This window comes from Phascolarctos cinereus, unplaced genomic scaffold, assembly GCF_003287225.1.
Source record: "Phascolarctos cinereus isolate Bilbo 61053 unplaced genomic scaffold, phaCin_HiC Scaffold_5;HRSCAF=322, whole genome shotgun sequence".
Lineage (NCBI taxonomy): Eukaryota > Metazoa > Chordata > Mammalia > Diprotodontia > Phascolarctidae > Phascolarctos > Phascolarctos cinereus.
In genome coordinates this window covers 156,798,306-156,817,968 of record NW_027555958.1, presented here as the reverse complement: position 1 = coordinate 156,817,968, position 19,663 = coordinate 156,798,306, and the positions used below count along the sequence as shown (strand labels likewise).

General features: G+C 36.5%; 1 protein-coding gene across 1 annotated transcript in view; it reads left to right on the top strand.

Moving 5' to 3' along the window:
• Positions 1-16,162, top strand: part of LIN28B (lin-28 RNA binding posttranscriptional regulator B) — a 117,807-nt gene extending 101,645 nt beyond the window's left edge. The window contains exon 4 of the mRNA XM_078156765.1: positions 15,288-16,162. Within this exon, the coding sequence (XP_078012891.1) occupies positions 15,288-15,657 (370 nt within the window). The 3' untranslated portion in view covers positions 15,658-16,162. The remainder of the gene's footprint in view (positions 1-15,287) is intronic.
• The last annotated feature ends 3,501 nt before the right edge of the window (positions 16,163-19,663 follow it).

Below are 19,663 nucleotides of genomic sequence, written 5' to 3'. Positions count from 1 at the left end.
TCTAGAATCAAATATAAACTCCTCTGTGCAGCTTTTTAAAGCCTTTCATAACCTTGCCCCAACGTATCTTTCCAATGTCATTGTCTATTACTTCACCTCCTGTGCTGTTTGATCCAGGCAAATTGGCCTTCTTTTAGTTTCTCATACACGATACTCCATCTCCCTCATCTTCGTGCCTTTACACTGGCTGTTTCGAATGCCTGGAACGCATTCCCTCCTCACCTGTTCTTCACAGCATTCCTTTCTTTAAGATGCAGTTCGAACACCATCTTGTAGGTGAAACCTTTCAGGATTCACACAACTACTAGTGCTCTTCTTCAAACTACTTTTATATATTTGTATTTAGTCACTTAACATTCTATATGTGTATATCTTTGTCTTATCTGTTAGAATAAAGTTTTGAGCAGGGATTATTCTATTTATTATCCCCATCATTTAACAGTGTTGTTTTGTTGATTGAATATAATTCCATATTCTTCCATAGTTATATTTTGGTCATGGGTCCCATCACAACAAATCTTAGTGATTTATATCTGATCAATTTCCTTCCTTTTGTCAAGATCAATGATTTGCCTTGCTTGTGTACTTAACATTTGTTTCATTTGTGTATAGCCATCCAAGACCATGAGTTTTATTGCTGGCTCTTCTCTTGATTTTTTTCCCTCCTCTGAATTACTGGTTATATCTACTGCTATTATTTTTTATATTTTGTAAATATGGTTCTTTATATTTTGTAAATATGGTTATCTAGATTGGAAGGTAGGCAAAAAGCATAGGCAGTTTTCTCCCTATCCTCCTTTTTTCAGTTTAATGCAATTTTTCTGTACTTTGTAAGACTCCAAGCAAATATATTTTAACAAGTCTTCATTAGGTACACTCCATTCCTGGAAAAGAGCCCATTATTTCTATATTTATCCAACAACATGGTAGTGAAAAGAGAAACTGAATTTCGATCAGAAGTTATGGATTCCGATCTCTACTCTGATAGTTGCTGCCGCTACCTATGTTATTTTACTGTTCAAGGTCTCTATAAAGTGAGGGTGCTGTCATTCATGATAACAATAGCTGACATTTATATAGAATTTTAGGGTTTTTATCCTCCTATCAACGGTGTGAGGCAGGTACTGCAGGAATTATTCCCCATTTTACAGATAAGGAAAATGAGACTAAGTGTTTAAGTGACTTGCCCGTAGTCACACAACTAATAAATATCAGAGTTAAGCTTTGAATCTAGGTTTTTTTCAAAGTCTTTGCTTTAATCAGAAATGGTAATTTATTTAAATAAACAGCTTGTGCTTCTTAAGGTCCTTGGCTTTGCCCAGATTTCATAATTGTTAGGGCTTTCTATTATCTTTTCATGTGGTCTGAGCACCAAATCTGATGGCCCCTTCCCTAGCCAAAGTTTTCAGGGTCCCACAAAATCTAGATTCCTAGATATGTTGTAGCTTTGTAGCAGGTTCTTATTTCTCATTATTTGTATTTTCAAGGGAAGATATGTCCTTTAGCTAGAAGAAAATCTCAGCATGGCTTCCTCTGGCTAGGGACAGTTGGCTACCTTTATATATTTTCAGTTTGCACCAAGACCATTCCCTCCTTTTCCCATCAATGCTCTTCTCATCCATGGTGACCCTTCAGTAATTGAGAGCAATAACAGGAGAGGAGGATAGGACATAAAGCTCTGTAACGTTTTTCAACTTTTTTCACCTGTCTGTTACTCCACAATGCCACTTTCAGACCCTTCCTCCATGATCATCATTCAGCAACCTCTCCTCCTTTGACTCCAAGTACATTCCCCTTTCTTCCTCAATGAGTTTCGTGCCTGGCCTCAACTCCTCCTCTCATACTAGGGGTCTTGGACATAAATATTTGAAGTTTTCTCAGCAACTTAAACTTCCTAGTTCTACAAACTGCTCAGCTTGGATAACTATTTCATGAGGGGGCTTGGCCATGATCACTTCACTCCTGGTTCCACTCAGTCTCCGTACTTCTTCTTTTTGTCAGCTGCTCCCATTCTCCTCCATCAATAGCTAACCTTCCCCCATTAGAAGGTAAGCTCCATGAGGGTAGAGACTGTCATTTTTGTTTGTATTGATATCCCTAGTGCTTAGTGCATGATCTAGCCCACAGTAGGCATTTTAATAAATATTTTATTTATTTAATTGCGTCCCATAATCTACTCTGTTCCACCTTAGCTACACAGAGGGATGGTCACAGCATTGATCTTAAACCTATAGGTATACCCCTTTCATGTACATGAACTTCAAAATTCCTTTATCTGGTCATAAACCTTTGTCATTCTATCTTCCCCTATGCCTTTTGACCCCCTAATCCAGTTTTCATCCTCATAGTGACATTTAGTTTCTCCATCCTTTGTATTTTTCCAGGCCATCACCCTTGTACTTCCTACAGTCTCCTTCCTTCCCAGTCTTGATCCCTTGATGAACAAGTTCAACTCTACACCATCTTCAGCTCAAATCTTTTTTCTTATTATTCTTATGTTGGCCCCAATTTTGGATTACTACCACTATGCACCTCCTTTATTCCTTTTCAGATACTGCTAAGTGGAGCTGGAGGAAGTCAGGAAATGATACTGTGAATGGATCTTGCCTGGGCCATTGCTGTAGCAAGGCAGTGCTTCTGTTTTTCCTTAATCAGTTCTCTATCCCACTCACTTCGGTAACTGTTTCAAATGTTCTCTTCTTTCAAAAAGCCTCCCATAACACCCCTCCTCCAGTCCTTTCCGCTGATGACCTCTCTTCATGCATCACGTAAAACAGTAAGGCCATTCGTGGAGAGCTTCCTCTTTTCCCCTTGTCCTCATATCACATCCGTCTGACATCTTCACCCACTCTTCCATCGCTTATGTCTGATGAAGAGGTAATCCTTTTCCTTAACAAAGAAACCCCTACGTGTACCCTTGTTCTTCCTATATCCTCCTGCAGATTGCCCCCACTATTATCCCTACTCTTACTAATCTACAATCTCTCTTTACCTCCTAGTTCCTTTCCTCATGCCTATCGATATATCCTTATCCAACCCATCCCCACTAGCTCTTGTCATATTTCTCTACTGCCTACTTAGCTAAACCTGAAAAAGCCATCTCTACTAAACTTCCTCTCCCTTCACTCTTTTCTAAATCCTCTGCAGAAGGGCTTCTGACCTCATCATTCAACTGAAGCAGCTCTTCAAAGTTACCGGTGGTCTCCTAATCAACAAATCTAACGGCCTTTTCTCAGTCCTTAATTGTCTTACTCTTTCTGCAACATCTGACACTTTTTCACTTTCTTACCCCCCATAGTCTCTCCTATTTGGTTTTTGTTACCTTGTCCATTCATACCTGTCTGATTGCTCCTTATCAACTTGATGATTCCTAAATTTATGTGCTGATTATTTCCATATTTATATATCTAGCCCTAGTCTCTCTTCTGAACTGTGGTTTCACTTTACCAGCTGCCTATTGGACATTTCAAATTTGATATCTCATAGGTATCTCAAACTCAACTTTATCCAAAATGGAAGTCATTATCATTCCTCATTCTACCCCTGGCCCCCATCCCCACAAATAATAACCCTGTTCTGAATTCGTCTATTGCTTTTGAGACCATCTTTCCAGTCTTTCAGGTTTTCAACCTTGATGTAGTCTTCAGCTCTCACTCACCGTACATATCCAACCAGTTGACAAGTCTTGTCATTTCTACCTCTGCAACATCCTTTGTATATGATGCTTTCTCTCTACTCACATAGGCACAATTCTAGTTCAGGCCCTCATCAGCTCTCACCTGAAATATTGCAACTGAAATATTGCAATAGCCTTTCCTTTCCTTGTCTTAATTTTTTCTCCACTCCAATTCATCCTCCACATAGTTTCTGAAATGATTTTCTTAAAGCATAAGTCTCACCATGTCCTGCCCTCCCATCACTCTGTATGTAGATAATTCTCAGATCTCTTTATCTAGCTCTAAACCTGAAATGCCCTCTTGCAAGACCCTGACCACTGAGCAGCTTGACCCCAGCCAAAAGGTGTCCCCATCCCTCACAGCCTGGCCCAAGACTGCTCACGGCATCTGGCTTGGGGATGACAAGTCCAGCAGCCATCTGGACTGTTGAGGGTGGAGCTTGTCCTCTGTATGCATTTTGTTGTCTTGGCTTCTTGCTATTCCTCATATGTGATACTGCATCTCACATCTCTGTGCCTTTGTGCTGGCTGTCCCGCGTATCTAGAATGCTCTCCTTTCTCACCTCTGCCTCTTAGAATTCCTGGCTTCCTTCAGTACTAATCTTAAATACCACCGTCTGTAGGAGGTCTTTACTCATTCCTCAAGCTGCTAGTGCCTTCCCCTCCAAGGTTACCTTCCATCTGTGTTTCTATTTGTGTACATGTTATTTCCTCCTTTAAAATGTAAGCTACTTTGGGGAGATGTGGTTTCAGTACCCAACTTGGGCATTTCTCATCTTGTTACCCACACAACTGAATCTCCAATTTCCTTTTCATTGCTACCACTCAAGGAGTAAAAATGGTAAAGGGAAAGGTGGAGCATACTATAAGTAGTTTCTTGGATCCTGTCGTTTCCTCTTCTCTCTCTGTTTTCTGTGGAAGTAACTCATCTGCTATCTTGTCCCCTGCAGGCCAAGACACAGTTCTGATGCACAATTAGACTTGACTACAATGGGCAGGAATTACAGGTACAGAAATATAGTTGCCAAGTATTTTTATGATTTTATGTTTTGATTGCCTTACCTCTAGTTTAAGAACGCTTGTTAAATATTTTCCAAGGTGCCAGTTGTGTTGTCTTCCCCGTCTTCTTTACCCCAGTCTTGCATGGAGAAGTGGCCCTTCTTGCCAAGTCAAATCCCTCTACATGCATCCTTGTTCTTATCCTGTCCTGCTTTCTCCTGGAGATTGCCCCCTCTATAAATTTAGAGGGGGCAATCATTAAACTCTCCCTATTTTACTGTCAGCTTCCCTTGTTGCCTGCAAGCATGCTCATGGCTCCCTCATCCTTAAAAAACAAAGCAAAACACAAGACCTTCTCACCTGATCTGTTTGCCCCTACTAGCTACCTTCCTGTACCTTTTCTCTATTTCCTAGCTAAACTCCTTGAGAAAGCCATCTATAATCAGTGCCTCTACTTTCTCTCCTCTCACTCTATTTATCTGGCTTCTAATTATTTAATTGAAGCTGCTCTCCCCAAAGTTATTAGTTACTTCATAATTGCCGAATCTAATGGCCTCTTCTCAGTCCTCATCCTTGACTTCTCTGAAACCTTTGCAAATGTCAGTCATCCTTTTCCTGAATACTTTTTTCTCTCTAGGTTTTTGTAACACTGCTTTCTCCTGGTTCTCCTTCTATCTGTCTGTTGTTACTTCTCTCTTCTTTGTTGGATCATCATTCAGGTCATGCCTGCTAATCATGGGTGCTGCCCAAGGTTATGTCCTAGGCCCTCTTCTCTTCTTCCTCTATAGTATTTCTTTTGATGATCTCATTATCTCCTATGGATTCAGTTATCATCTCTATGTAGATAACTCTCAGATCTCTTTATCTAGCTCTAATCTCTTCTTGACTTCCAGTCTCACATTTCCAACTTCCTATTATACATCGCAAACTGGATATCCCATAGACATCTTAAACTCAACACATTCAAAACTGAACTCAACACATTTACCTCCCCCAGCCCCCCCAAAAACATCTTCCCTTTTCCAGATGTCCCTACTGCTATCAAAGGGATACCTATCTTCCTAGTCACTCAGGTTCACAACCTAGGTGTCATTCTAATTCTACACTTTCACTCAAATCACATATCCAAACTTTTGCCAATTTTGGTTATTTCTACTTTTGTAATATCTCTTACATATTTCTCCTTATCTCTAACACAGACATCTCCCTGGTGTAGACTTTTATTACCTAATGCCTAGTTCTTTTCAAAAGGCTTCTAGTTGGTCTTCCTTCCTCAAGTCTGTCCCACTTTCAGATGTCAAATTGATTTTCCTAAAATATAGGTCTTTCCTTATTACTTCCCTACTCAGTAAAATCCAGTGTCTCCCTATTGCATATAGCATCAAATATAAAATCCTCCATTTGACTTTTAAAGTCCTTTAGAACCTAGCCCCTTCATACCTTTGTAGCCTTCTTACACAACACTGCCCTCTTCATATTCTTTGATCCAGTAACACTGGGCTTCTTGCTTTTCCGTGCACATGACATTCCATCTCCTGACTCAGTCCTTTCCCCCAGATGCCTAGAATGGCTTTCATTCTCACTTCATCTTCCTGGCTTCCCTGGATTCCTTTCAGATTCAGCTCAAATCCTACCTTCTTCAAAAGGACTTCTTCTGATACTCCCACTTACCACTAATGCATTTCCTCTGAGATTATTGCCAGTATGTATATCTCTTATATGCACATGTTTGTTTGCATGTTATCTTTTTTATAATTTTTTTTGGTAATTAATAGAAATCTGTTTTCTCTCCCTCCCACCCACTACCCCACTGGGAAAAAGCAAAAAAAAGAAACACATATATTCTGTACCCTGAGTCCCCCGCCTCTCTATCAGGAGGTATATAATATTGCTTCATCATTGAGCCTCTGGAATAGTGAATGGTCATTATAATTAATCAGAATTCTTACAGCTTTCTTACAGCTTTGCAGTGTTATTGTTATTGCATGTGATCTTGAGGGCAGAGACTGTTTCTTTTGCTTTTTTTGTTGTTCTAATGTTCTAACGCACAGTGTCTTGGATTTCTCACTTACTTGGGTTTCTTGCCAAGCTTTCATTTAACTGGTTTTTAATTCCATTGCTTCTTACTGTTTTATGAAGTAATATTGTCCATAATCTTCCACCACCTTTATCCATAAGATTTTACAATGAGTTTATATTTTAAACCAGTGTTGTCTTTGATTGCCATACCTCTCCATTAATAAATAGGTTAAGTTTTTTGCTGACCAAGGAGTGTTTAGACTCTTTTGGCAACTCTTATTATGGCAACTGATTACAGTGATTGAACTTTTTTTTAAAATTATATGAGATTTGTTTGGTTTGAATTGGTGTCAATATACATTTCTTCTTCTCTTTCCCTTTTTGGAGTATCAACACTGTTTAAATAATTGGAATCATTTTAACTACGTGCCATAATTTTTATCTAATTTTTAGTCTTTATTTAGTTTTCATTTTTTTCTTTATTCTTGTCTAATGACTCCCATATTAGTAACAGTTCTATTAAAATATAATAATTTCATTCTTTTCTGATGCTTTTTTGGTGCTTACTAAATCCAGAGCCTCCCAATTCTTTTTTTAAAGAAAAAAAATCATCACATGCAGGCCTTTATTGTTTCTTCACTCATAACTATATTTTCAGCACTTTTTTTTTGCCATATACCGCTAAAGTCCATAGTTCATTGATATCACGGTATAAAAGTATACGTAGATCAAATTTGGAGGATCTTGTCATACATTTATTAGTAAATTTTCTCTGCGTCATCTTTCTCTTCAATGGATATTGGCAGATAAGCTGCAACAATTTTTCTGATGGTCTTCTTGTGAGTAATTATAGGTCCCACAACATGGAATGAACAACTGTCCCATCACATGGTGTTTCTTGTTGATTTTGGACACACAAAACCAACTTTGCCAATTCCTTTATTTAGATTTCCAAAAAGAGCCTATATCATTATTACAATTCTCTTCTGTTTTCACCAGGCCTCTGATTTTTAAGAATTTGTGTTAACTTGATTCTTACCTCATTTCTTAAACCATTTCTTCCCCGTCTCTGCCTGTCCCCCTTATAACTGATCATTCCTTTGTACTTTTTGGTTTTTGTTAACTTATAAAATAACAGCTCTTCCTTCTACCTTCTGCTGATGAAAATTTGTGGTTTTTTGCATGTAGTAGTTTTTTGCTATTTCTAAACTGGAATCAATTATTTTAAGCTTACATTTAACAGTTTGCCTAATGTTTTCAAAATGCTGAAGGACTTGTATTCTCGTTTATAACAAAATAGAAAGTAATGAAATAAAAACTCCTTACATATTAAGACCAGTTCTTAATGTCTCATCTTTACCCGTTTCTCCTTTTCTCGTTATATGTGGAAGTATGAAGTAAGCCAGAAAGCAAATAAGGATAAGTTAGTATTTTAGAAGAGACCTCCATTTTAATTGTCAATCAATCAATACACATTTATTAAGCACCTACTATGTGCCAGTTACTATGCTAAGTTCAGACTTTATTGAGTATCTCCATTTTTTAAGGAAAGAAGAAAGTGCATTCCAATCATGGCAGATTATCTGTGAATGTAATGAATTACAGCAGATACAATGAGGTCAAGGAACAGCTAGTAATCTAGTTTGGTTGAAACTGATAAAGTGAATATATGGATATTTGTATGAAATAAGGCAGAAAAAGTAACTTGAAGTAGGACTGTGAAGGGTCTGAAATACCAACCAGTTTTATCTGTAGCCTTCTCCTCCCCAGTTATGGACTCTGAAATTGTCCCCAGGTTAAAGGCTTGTTTGGGGTCTACTGAAAACCATAGCTCACGAACTTTTCTTGGTATTTCTTTTGCTATACCTATTAGAAGACAAACTAGTTAAAAGAAAAAGACATTTGATTAATTGTATAGTAAGATAAATGACAAAGGCAATTCTTCCCCATTCAAACAAGCACACAGCAACATTGGCCTGTTTGCTTTCACTTGCACATAATACTCATATCCTGACTTGTCCTTTTCACCGATTATTCTCCACCCCACTGCCATGCCTAGAATTCCTTTCTTTCTCACTTCCACTTCTTGGATTCCCTGACTTGCTTCAGAACAAAGGCCAAGTCCTACTTTCCACCATAAATTACCATACCACTGGTGAAAGAAGGAACACAAGCAGCCAAGGCACTGAAAGTTGCCGCATATCCCACTCCGTGAGTTTTATGTTAGCCCTGCTAAAGCACTTCTTTGCATCCAGTGTAGTTGCTGCTTCCTGATGTAGCGATTGATGTCATTGGCAGGCTTGGCACTACCACTGGATCACAACTGCTTTCTCTGCTGGTGCACACTGCAGGGATTCTGCTGGTCCATTTTCTCCATTTCAGCATATACTGGTGTCTCCTGAGCTACTTTCTGATGGTTCTGTATTACAGCTGCTAGGCAGCTTTATTTTTTTCTCCATAAAGAAAGAATGTCATTTCTTTTAACGTCTTCTGTAGGCTATTTCAATTCTTTTGTATTTCCAACCCACAAACAGCCGGCTAAAGAAGTTTTGTAGACATTGCCTGTTTATTGTATTGCTTTTCTTCTGCCTCAGCTGCTACCCTCTGAACTCCATCTATTCTTTGGTAGCATGTGAAAATTCCTTTCATTTTCCATTAGGTCCTTGGGTCCTACCTGGGTCCACACAGAGTATCTCTAAGGCTTGTCTTAACACAACTTGAATGAGGGGGCAGGGTAGTGCTAGCAATCTCTTGCTCTGCATTCCTGCCAGCAGCAAAATCACTGCACTCTCTACATATTCAGTAGGCCTGGGGAGCCAGTGATGGTTTTTGAATAAGGAAATAAGATGATTAGTTCTGTGAAGAGTAGATGAGAGAAGGCAGAGGCTGGGGGACCAACTACTAGGCTATGATGGAAGTCTTGACGGAAGTTAACAAAGGCCTAAAGAGTGTTAGCATACCAAAATGTATGTAAAACACTTCACAGACCTTAAAGGGATATGTAAATTCCAGCTATTAATAATTATAATAGTAGAGAGATAAGAAGAAATATGAGAAATGCTTTAGTGGTAGAATTAGCAGGTCATGGCAACTGGATAAGGAGGAAGGAAGAAGGAAGGAAAAAAAGAAGGGGGAGGGAGGAATAAAAAATAATCTTGGGCAAGCAGAGCAATGGTGATGACAGCTGATCACTGCCTGTACCCCTAATGCTGTCTAAATCGCTATTTCAGAGCTGTCCTCTTATCCCTACCAGAATTCATAGAATCATAGCATTTTTGAACTGGAAGGAGCCTTAAAGAACATTTAGTCTAACTCCATTATTTTGCAGTTGAGGAAATTGAGTACCAGAGAGGGTAAGTGACTTTCCTAAGGTCACTCTATTCCTTGGTCATAGAGCTAGGACTAGAATCTAGGTCTCCTGACTGTCAAGCCAATAGTCTTACATCTGTCCCACTGTAGTTCCAAAGGAGTATGTGCTATATGAAACAAAAGTGTTCCCCTGTGAAGACTGGTAGGATTGTTAAACATTAAACAGTGATCTCTTAATAGGAGATAGAATTGATGCTATAGCCACAGTCTTCCAGCTTTCATGATGTTTTAGCAACTTAAATAAATTTTATGGACTTACTTTTCAGTTATCAAAAACTTTATTTTGTATAATAATCAATTGTTCAAATCTTTAATTTTTAATCCACAGAATAGCGTGGGTAGTTTTGAATACAAGAGAGACTTTTAACTTTCTAAGATGCACAGTATAAATAGGCCCCATAAATGTGCATTTGATGGTGGTGATAAGTAGCTGACCTTAATCAAATTGCTGGATTAATTATTTCTTAATATTTAAGCATTTCTTCTAATGTGATAAATTACTCAGATTAGCTGAAAAAAGCCGCCTCATATTTATAATTGTGCTAGGACTCTTAGATTATAGTTAAATCAACAAAATCCTAACCCATCATATTTAAATTATTAAAGTTAGAACTCTGGGTTGAAGTAATTAACTGTTTATTGGCTACGAAAATAGGCAACATTTCAATCAAATTAGTTTGAGTTTTGTAAGGAAATCATTGTTTCTAAACAATCTGTAAACACATTTTCTGCATGCTATTAACTCTTTTCTTCTCTATAAATACAGACACAGTGAGGAAACTCTCAAATTGAGTGGGATTAGAAGAAGGTTGGGGACTGTGTGGAGAAATGATGTCCCCAAAGTTTAAAGGAATATTTAAAGTTCCTCATAAAACTGTTTAGAAAAGTAATGTGTATGTCAGTACTTCTAACTAAATGAGCTTTGAAAATGACTCTTCAGTTTCTTTTGAGAATAGTTTTACCATTCAGTGCTTTCTTCCCTTATAATCATATTATTTACAGTTGCTGTATAATTACATTTTCCCAACTATTCTAAGCACTGAACTCTGTTCAGTAACAGGATCATTTATAGTTCATTGTTTGTTTACTTATTTGTTCATATTTGAGGGAAGAAAAATCCTGACCAGAAAATCATGTTGTGCTGAATTGAATTGACTTTTTCTCTATCCTTTTTCATAATTTGATAGAAAAGATCAGGTTGTCACCTCCAAAAATGTTATTTAAAAAGATCTTCCTCCCTTATGAGCAGTAAGATGTTGGAAAGAAAATGATTTCTCTATTAGTCATATAAGATATAGATATATCAGTATTGTCATACTTGTGCTATGTGTTAGAATTAAGAATCAAATGATTTGGCTTATTTTCTTTATTGCTTAGTTAAAGTATTTTATAATTATAAATTGAATTTGAGAAAATATTTCACCTGTTCAGTTAGGAGTTTGGTCATTTCCATTGCATGTGAATTTCCAGTAAGTTAAAATAAGCTGTAATTATTTTACATACAATTTCCGTATTTGAAACTATTTTATTTTTGGGGATCCTCATAACATAATATCCGTTAATATCACAAGATTATTATTTCTGTGTCTGAGTAACATTTTACATCATATAATTTCTTATTCAGAATGAATTATTATTTAGGTAGAATAAAGTATTTCTAAAGTCCTAAATGCTTTTAAAATTTTATTTGGGCTTAGATATCAGAGAGATTTTGAGTCCACTGTATATTGACATTATTCTCCTTTAACTTAACGTTCTCCCTTCCTCTTTTAATAGCTTTTTAAAAGAACTGATTAAACAGCAGAATTTTGAGTAACTGTTACTACAACTTGAAATAGTTTTTAAACAACACTTTTAAATTATGAGATCTTCCTTCCCCAATTAAAAAATCAAAGCAGCTATATTTTTGTGAAATAATTTCGATTGAAAGAGCACATGATCCTAGATCCCCTTTAATTTTAATTTTGCTTATAGTATTTAATTTAGTGTCAGGGATCTAGCAAGAATTTGTTTTTATGTGTACATTTTTATTCTTAATTAAAGGCTTTAAGAGATGTAATGGTGTATGGTTATAGTTCTGCTTATATGTATGTGCCTGTGGGCACATGCATCTATATATTTATTCATGTAACTACCCATAGCCATATGCAATTTTGGTGCAGATACCATAATGTAAAATTAGCCCATGCATAACAAAAGCAAAATGTAGTTTGGAGAAGCATTCCTGAATGGTGAGTGAACAAAGGGGGCTGGCTAGTACTACCACATACTGCTTGCATGGAGGATGTGGTGTGGTATCATTTGTGTGCTGAGAGGTAGCTGAACATTTCCATTTTGGTGTAAATCCCTTGAGAAGGAAAGCATTTCAGAATGGGGTGTGATCTGCTCTCTTAGTAAGAGTGATTGACATGGAATGAATAAATTGAAGAGGAGAATAAATACCACTCCTCCCCTTTTAAGCCCAAGCACATATACATTTAATGCAACGCTTTCAATGCAGAAGACCAGCTTCCTTAATGACAGCAAATTCCTTAAAAGCCAGGCAATAATTTGCCAGCGGTTCTGGTTTAAAAAAATGCCAAGAAACAAGCAAACAAAGCTCCCTTAGAAAAATAAAAACATTTTATAATACAAATATGGTAGTAAATATGCAGATGAAATATATGATGGAGCCCCTATATGTGAAAGTGGAACCTTGACAGCGGTTCTTGGTCAATGGGTGAGACAGAATGGTTCACTGAATTGGATAACACAGTGCATACCATAGTGACTGATTAAATTGATTTGTCTGTGGCTGCAGCCTACTCTATTACTGAAGCCCTTTAACCTATTTTGCAACTCTTCAAAAACTGAGATCCTGAATGAATGTGATCTTAAAGGAAATTAACTTAATTCAAAAGAAGGAATTTTATAAATGCACATTTAGACTTGATAAAGTATTTTTTTTTTGTTTGTTTTTGCACACTGAACAAAGGAACTATGGCAAAAACCACATTAAAAGAAAAATGGATTTCTCTCTTTTTTTTTTTTAAAGTAGCCATAATTGAACATTTGACTTTCAGGCCTTCAGCTTTCTTAGCTCTTAAGTGAATTTGTTGTTTTAATTATTGCTGTTTAATTTTAGATCCCCTCATAGAAAACATAAAACATGGCAGAACCAATAGTGTTGCTGCTTTTAAAATGAGTTTAATATATACAATGTTACATATAAACACATAATTTAACAATAAATATGTTTATATACACATGTTCTGTTTTTTCCTTTCTAATTTTGGAAAATGCACAGCAGTATTGTTTGAGATAAATACTTATTGATTGATTTAACATTAATCCATAGCTATTAAAATATAGCCAGTTCTTTAGGTTAATTTTTTTTGTGCCTGAGAAAGCAATCAACTGTGTATCTAGTTGTTTCTAGCTTACCTATTACATGGAATAGGGAGGTTGAAAGTATACAAATTAATTATTATCCTTACTGTCCCCCTTCAAAACAGGGGTTTCTTAAATGAAATTGACAGGTTTGAACTGTTTTTTTACTTCTATTTGTGTTTGAGATATAAAGCAGTTTTATTCCCATGTTATATGTAATATATAATTAGTTATATTTGGACTCAGCTAATACACTACCACACCTTAAGATATGTAATGTCAGTTATAGAAATGCCAGCTTCATTTACATAAAAATAAATGATACCCATGAAAGTAATCATTTGCAAAGTGGTGAATTATTTTTCTTTCTGGTTCATTATGAAAATAGCGGATCAGTTGCAATGTTTGCTTCTTATACAGTAAATGTAAGTTGAACAGTAGATGTACCATATAGATTATGTAAAACATTTGCTTTTAGAACAAAGCAGCAGCCCAAAATTAAATCGATACATTCTAGACTCTTCATTTTGATCGCTGACCTCAGTTTCCTTTAATCTCAAAATGATTTATATTTTATTGACCTAAGGGAAGCTTTTGTTGTTTTAAATTTGTATTATGAAGAGATGAAAAAACTACTTAGGCGTGAGTAAATGATGTGCCTTCATTTCTTAACGCAGCTTTTAGAAGATGAGCAGATTTTTCAAACATAAACAACCAGTACAACAGCCACTCAGTGAACACTCACAGTATTTGATGATAGATTGATGTTCATCTGAATTGAGAAGAATTTAGCCTGGAGGAATTCCCAATGAAATGTTTTCAGAAAGAAAAAAAAAATCTGTTAAAAACTGACTGACAAGCATGTTAATATTTTTTTTCCACAAAAATTGTTGGCATTCCTTTGAAAGCATAGGTATTGTATAGAACCTCCCACTTCCTTCATTAAATTATCATCATCCTTTACTTCTTTGCTTATGAATCTGACCTCTGAGTGTCTGGAAACATTCCATTTGTAGTTAGGTTCTGATTCAGATACTTTCTGTATTCTTCCTGAAGTATTTGGTAATTTGCCAGGTATCATTCATTAAAGATGTCTGAATTTTGTAGATATCAAATTTCACTGTGTTTAATTTCTACAAAGGAAAAAGTATTTTCTCCCCATTCAGGTAGTGAACACAACCAACCTAATCACATTACCACCTAATTTCAATTGTAATTTTCTCAATCACAAGTTGAATAAATTTCTCTCACAGTTGAATTAAGTATGTATGTGAATATCTATGTTTTTAAACAGTCTTCTTTGTAATGCTATGTACTGTATATGTTGTTTAATATTGGGTGCCCTCTAGTGGACTAAGGCATCAGAAACAGACCCATACAATTTTTAAAGAAAAGTTTTCATTGGCTTTTTTGAGACAAGTGCTCACTCTGGTGGACCTGGGTTTGCATTCCAACTTCATGGCTTCCTACCTTGTAATATAGGGCAAGTCACTAAACCTTAGACCACTTTTTCCACATCTTTAAAATGAGGTTGTTCTCATGGCCCCTAAGGCCCCTTCTAAAGCTTTTAAATTGTGATTTCTGTGATAACCACAATAGTTTGTCTTAATCCACAAACATATGCACTTACTGGCTTTGAATTCTTGTATTTGAAGTGACTTGTTTTATGTAAGCTCATTCATTTCAATCAGCAGCCCTTGGATTAGTCAGTGCAAATAATTAGGCAAATTTTAAAATATTTATTTCACCAAAGACTATGATCTCTTAGTAAGACCAACTTAAATGAGGCTCTTATTCTATTTTCCTCTTGCTACCTTCAGTTAAAATAGTCTTTTTTTTCCCTCTTTCACTGCAGATGCTACAACTGTGGTGGCCTTGATCATCATGCTAAGGAATGTAGTCTACCTCCTCAGCCAAAGAAGTGCCATTACTGTCAGAGCATCATGCACATGGTGGCTAATTGCCCCCATAAAACTGTTCCGCAGCAGCCCACTAGTTCTCAGGGAAGACATGAAGCAGAACCACAGCCATCCACTTCAACTTTCCCCCGAGAAGTGGGAGGAGCTTACGGCTACTCATCTCCATCATATTCTCAGGAGGGCCGATCCGAGGTCTCAGAACGGTCAGGCAGGTCACCTCAAGAAACTTCTTCGAGTAAGTTGTCCACCTCACCTGAAGAACAAAGCAGAAAGGGGCCTTCTGTTCAAAAAAGGAAAAAAACTTAAAGCCTTTTCATCGAATACCATTTTTTTTACCCAGTTGGGATTTCTACCTCATGCAAGTACAGGGGAAGTAATTTCACCATCAGCAGCTGACCTGGAGTTTTAACTACTGTTGAGGAACTGTGAAATTTTTTTTAAACAGACAAATCACTCTAAGCAAATTATATTTAAGCAGGGTGTCATGTTTTATGTTGTTGGAAGAATGAGAGCGAATATGAGAACATATGTGTATCTGCGTTTGCATGTGTGAAAGGAGAAAATATGTATCTGTGATGGGTGTAGCCTTCATATACAGGTATGTAGACATATATATAAAGAAGGGTATATCTTTATATATGTGTGTATGTAGATATAAGCACACACTCTCACACAACTGGAAATGTCCAAGAGTTGAATGTCCATGTGAAGCAATATTCACATTTTAGGATGTTTTTGAAAATTACCCCCTGGAAACTTTCTTGAAATATCATTTTTTTATTTATAGCCACTTATAAACAAGAAAAATATGACTGTTACTCTTTATTTGAACCAAATAATACTTCGCATCTCATAGCTGCCAATCACATGGTACTAGGGGTATAAAGACATCCATTTTCCCCAAGTTTGGGATAACTTTTTGGTTTTGCTTTTTTTTTTTTTCTGATGCTCATAGATCAGCATTTCCTATTATCACGTCTCAAAGGCAGTACCTTAATGCTCTATGCCTCTAACTGCCACAGTTTTTATTTGTTCTGGAATATAGAACTCCAGAAAAGACAATGAATGTGTATTTTCTGTGCTGGTATCATTACTTTACATGAATATGGCTAAATTGTGAATTAGATGCCTACTAGGAGGAACGAAGGGAAGGTGATATAAAAATTGTTATGACTTGATTGTTTTGTATGGTATTGTTATACCACCCCACTGTGACCCTTTATGTATTGTCAGGTTTTTGAGGGTCCATTGGGAGTAAGCAGCTTTCCTGGTCAAGTTAATCCCTCTAACCATTGTTTCAATCAAGGGACCCTCCTTTTTACAAAACAAAACAAAAAACTACTGAAAATCTTGGAGAAAAACTCTAATAGTTTGATGTATATTTTTGGTGGTGGTTTTTTCCTGGAGAATACAGGAGTACATCTGTTTTTTTTAAAAGATCAAATGAAAAAACCAAACAGCACAAAAAACCCCCAAACCATTATGATAAAGGTTGAGAATAAAAATAAAGTGGGTACCAATAGTTATCCAACCTGTGTTACAAGAGAATTCTATTTTTTGGGAAAAAAGTGCAGTATTTAATGGCACACAACTAGAGTCATGAAACCTGGGGCAGAGGTCCTTAACACCTCACTTGCCCGAGATGTAGTTATGTGTATGTACTTGGCATGATGAAATTGACCATATTACAATTACCTTATCATTGATGATGAAATTAGCCCATGGAGACTCGAGCTCTGAGCTCTGAAGTGCTACTGGCATCTTAGATCCAGGATGCAGCATTGCAGGCTTTGCATCAATAGTCTCAGTAAGTAACTCCTTTGTTAAACTGATAAACTGGTTGGGGAGAGGTGAGGAAGTGTGGGCTGCATAGTAACTGTCATGGTATTGGTACAGATTGAGATTCATACAGGAAAAAACACAGGACATTCCTGTTCAAGTTGCTATTCGGAAGTTTATGAAACATTTCCAAGAAAGTATAACTTAATTATAACACCTAACATTGGCAATAAATGTTGTTTTGCAAGTGTCTGGTAGGTGTAAGCTCAGATAATCAAAAGAAAAAGAAAAAAGCATGAATCAAATTAGACAGTTTCCGTTGTATGGTTTGTTGTCCCTCCCCCACTTGTCCTGCTATGGGAGACTTTTACAGTTGCTACTGCTTCAGTGAGCAGCAGATAAGGATATAATGCCTCAGGCTGTGGCACAAATCCTTTACAACTTAGCTTGAATTCCATGACAGTGTTTGTGAGAATCTCCATGGTTTATACTGATATTCTCAGTGTGCTATAATGCAAAGCTTACCTTTGACGATATTGAATGTGATATATCTATAGAGAAGTACTTCCTTGCCTTATGTGAGGATTGTAAGCTTATTTAAATTATGTAGACAAATCAAAGTGGCATTGCTTAACCTTATAGCAGGTATTATAACCAGGTTAAACGGTATAAAGATGCAAAACATAGGTCACTTTGAAAATTCAAACCAAAGTTTCTTGACCTCGTAGAAATAGGAAATTGTGCATTTGAGAACTGGACATTCCCTGTTTACATTTAAAAAAAGTTCAGAGCTGAGATCGTTTTAGTAAGATATTCAGAGTTAGGGTCAGAATTTTAGATCTTACTGGCGCAGTTTAAAATCATTTTAAGCGCCAACCCAGACTGAACTACTAAGAGCACATACCAAACCTATCTTATGGTTAAAAGTTTAGGGTTTATTTTTTTATATAAGAGTATTATCACAATTACATAACATACTCAGGACAAAGAACTTTGCTCAGGGAATATACCATATAATGTTGGGTTTTTTCTTTACAGAATAGTCTATGGGCCTGCTTATTCAAAACAAACCAAAAAACTTAGACCTTTATGTAAGTATTATGGACTGATATTAGTAACTACCTCTGAGTTTGACATAGACCTAAGTTTTTGATAATCAGATATCAATTTTTGTATTTTTGTTTCATGTGAAAACAATAAAGTGGTATTCCTGTACTGGTTGCTTATGTAAATATCAGTGATGTTAGTCACCGTGTATTTGCATAGGTGAAAATGTTATATTCTGTTTACAGCAAAAGACTACCTCATAGTTAATGCAGAGCACACCTTTATGCTGCTCCAGCCTTAAAGGTGGCTGTTGACCCTATGGTACATACTCTTTAATATCTGTATAATGTATAGTAATTCACCACTGCATATTTCTGACAAACACTTGGTAACAATGAAGCATCTGATTTTAGTTGTGTGAAGTCTCCAGACATTTCCTTAAAGTTATTGATTTGGTCTAAAGGATTATGGGCACTCTTCACAAAAGCCAAATAGAACGCTAAAGCAGCCTTGGATATAGCCTGATTGCTGAGGGGTGAATAATCATTTATGCTAATTTTATTCAGATTGCTACTAGTCAAAGCTACCAAAAGCCATTAAACATCGCAGCCTGTGGCATGTAACTAACTAGCGCTGGATTGCCTCGGTGATATAAAAAGCGCAATTCTATATCCAGCTACTAGAATTGTCCTTTGAAAGAAAAACTGAGCTTGAATGCCCTACAGAAGAAATGGCCATTTGCATGGACTACAGTATCTTAGTTAAAGGGCAGGGCTGTGGTCCTGAGAAGAGATTGTTTCTTTCCCTCCTGTGTACATCAGATGGAGCACTTCAGGTGGTCCATGTATGTGAACTACCATAAAATATGAGAAAGATGCACTCCCATCCTCCCAAACCTTACAAAAATATAAATGGCTAAACATCGAGATAGCATTTTCATAATGTAATTTATGTCTTTACTAGAAGACTTTGCATGATTCCTTTTCTAATTGACAGATAAAATCAAAAGAACCATGAGCACCTGCACACCACCCAGAGTAATTGAGTCGTGTTCTGTTTTTGAGTGCAATGTAGGGAAAGGGATCAAGGAATGATCCTTGTGGCTGACTGGCCTGACATGTTAGTAGCTTCAATCCACCTTCAAACAGAGGATATTTTAATTGCCAATCTTTTTCTTTTTTCTTATTATGGCCTGAGTTTATTTTGCACCAGTGCTATCCCCAAGTTACTTACTGCTAGTTGTATTTAGTTTTGTGAATAGAGACCCATAAGTGTTAATAGACTTTGTAACATTCACTGTGAGGTGAATTATAAAGGACATGGGAAATCTCATTAAGTCTAAAAATTAATTTAAATTAATTTATCTGTTTCTCTAAGAAATGTTTAATCATAAAAATATATGTGTCTATTTCCCCTTTGGTTATAAAAACTGGGAAGTTATGTACATGTGCAGAAGCACTGACTTTAATTTTCTAGATGTCTTAAT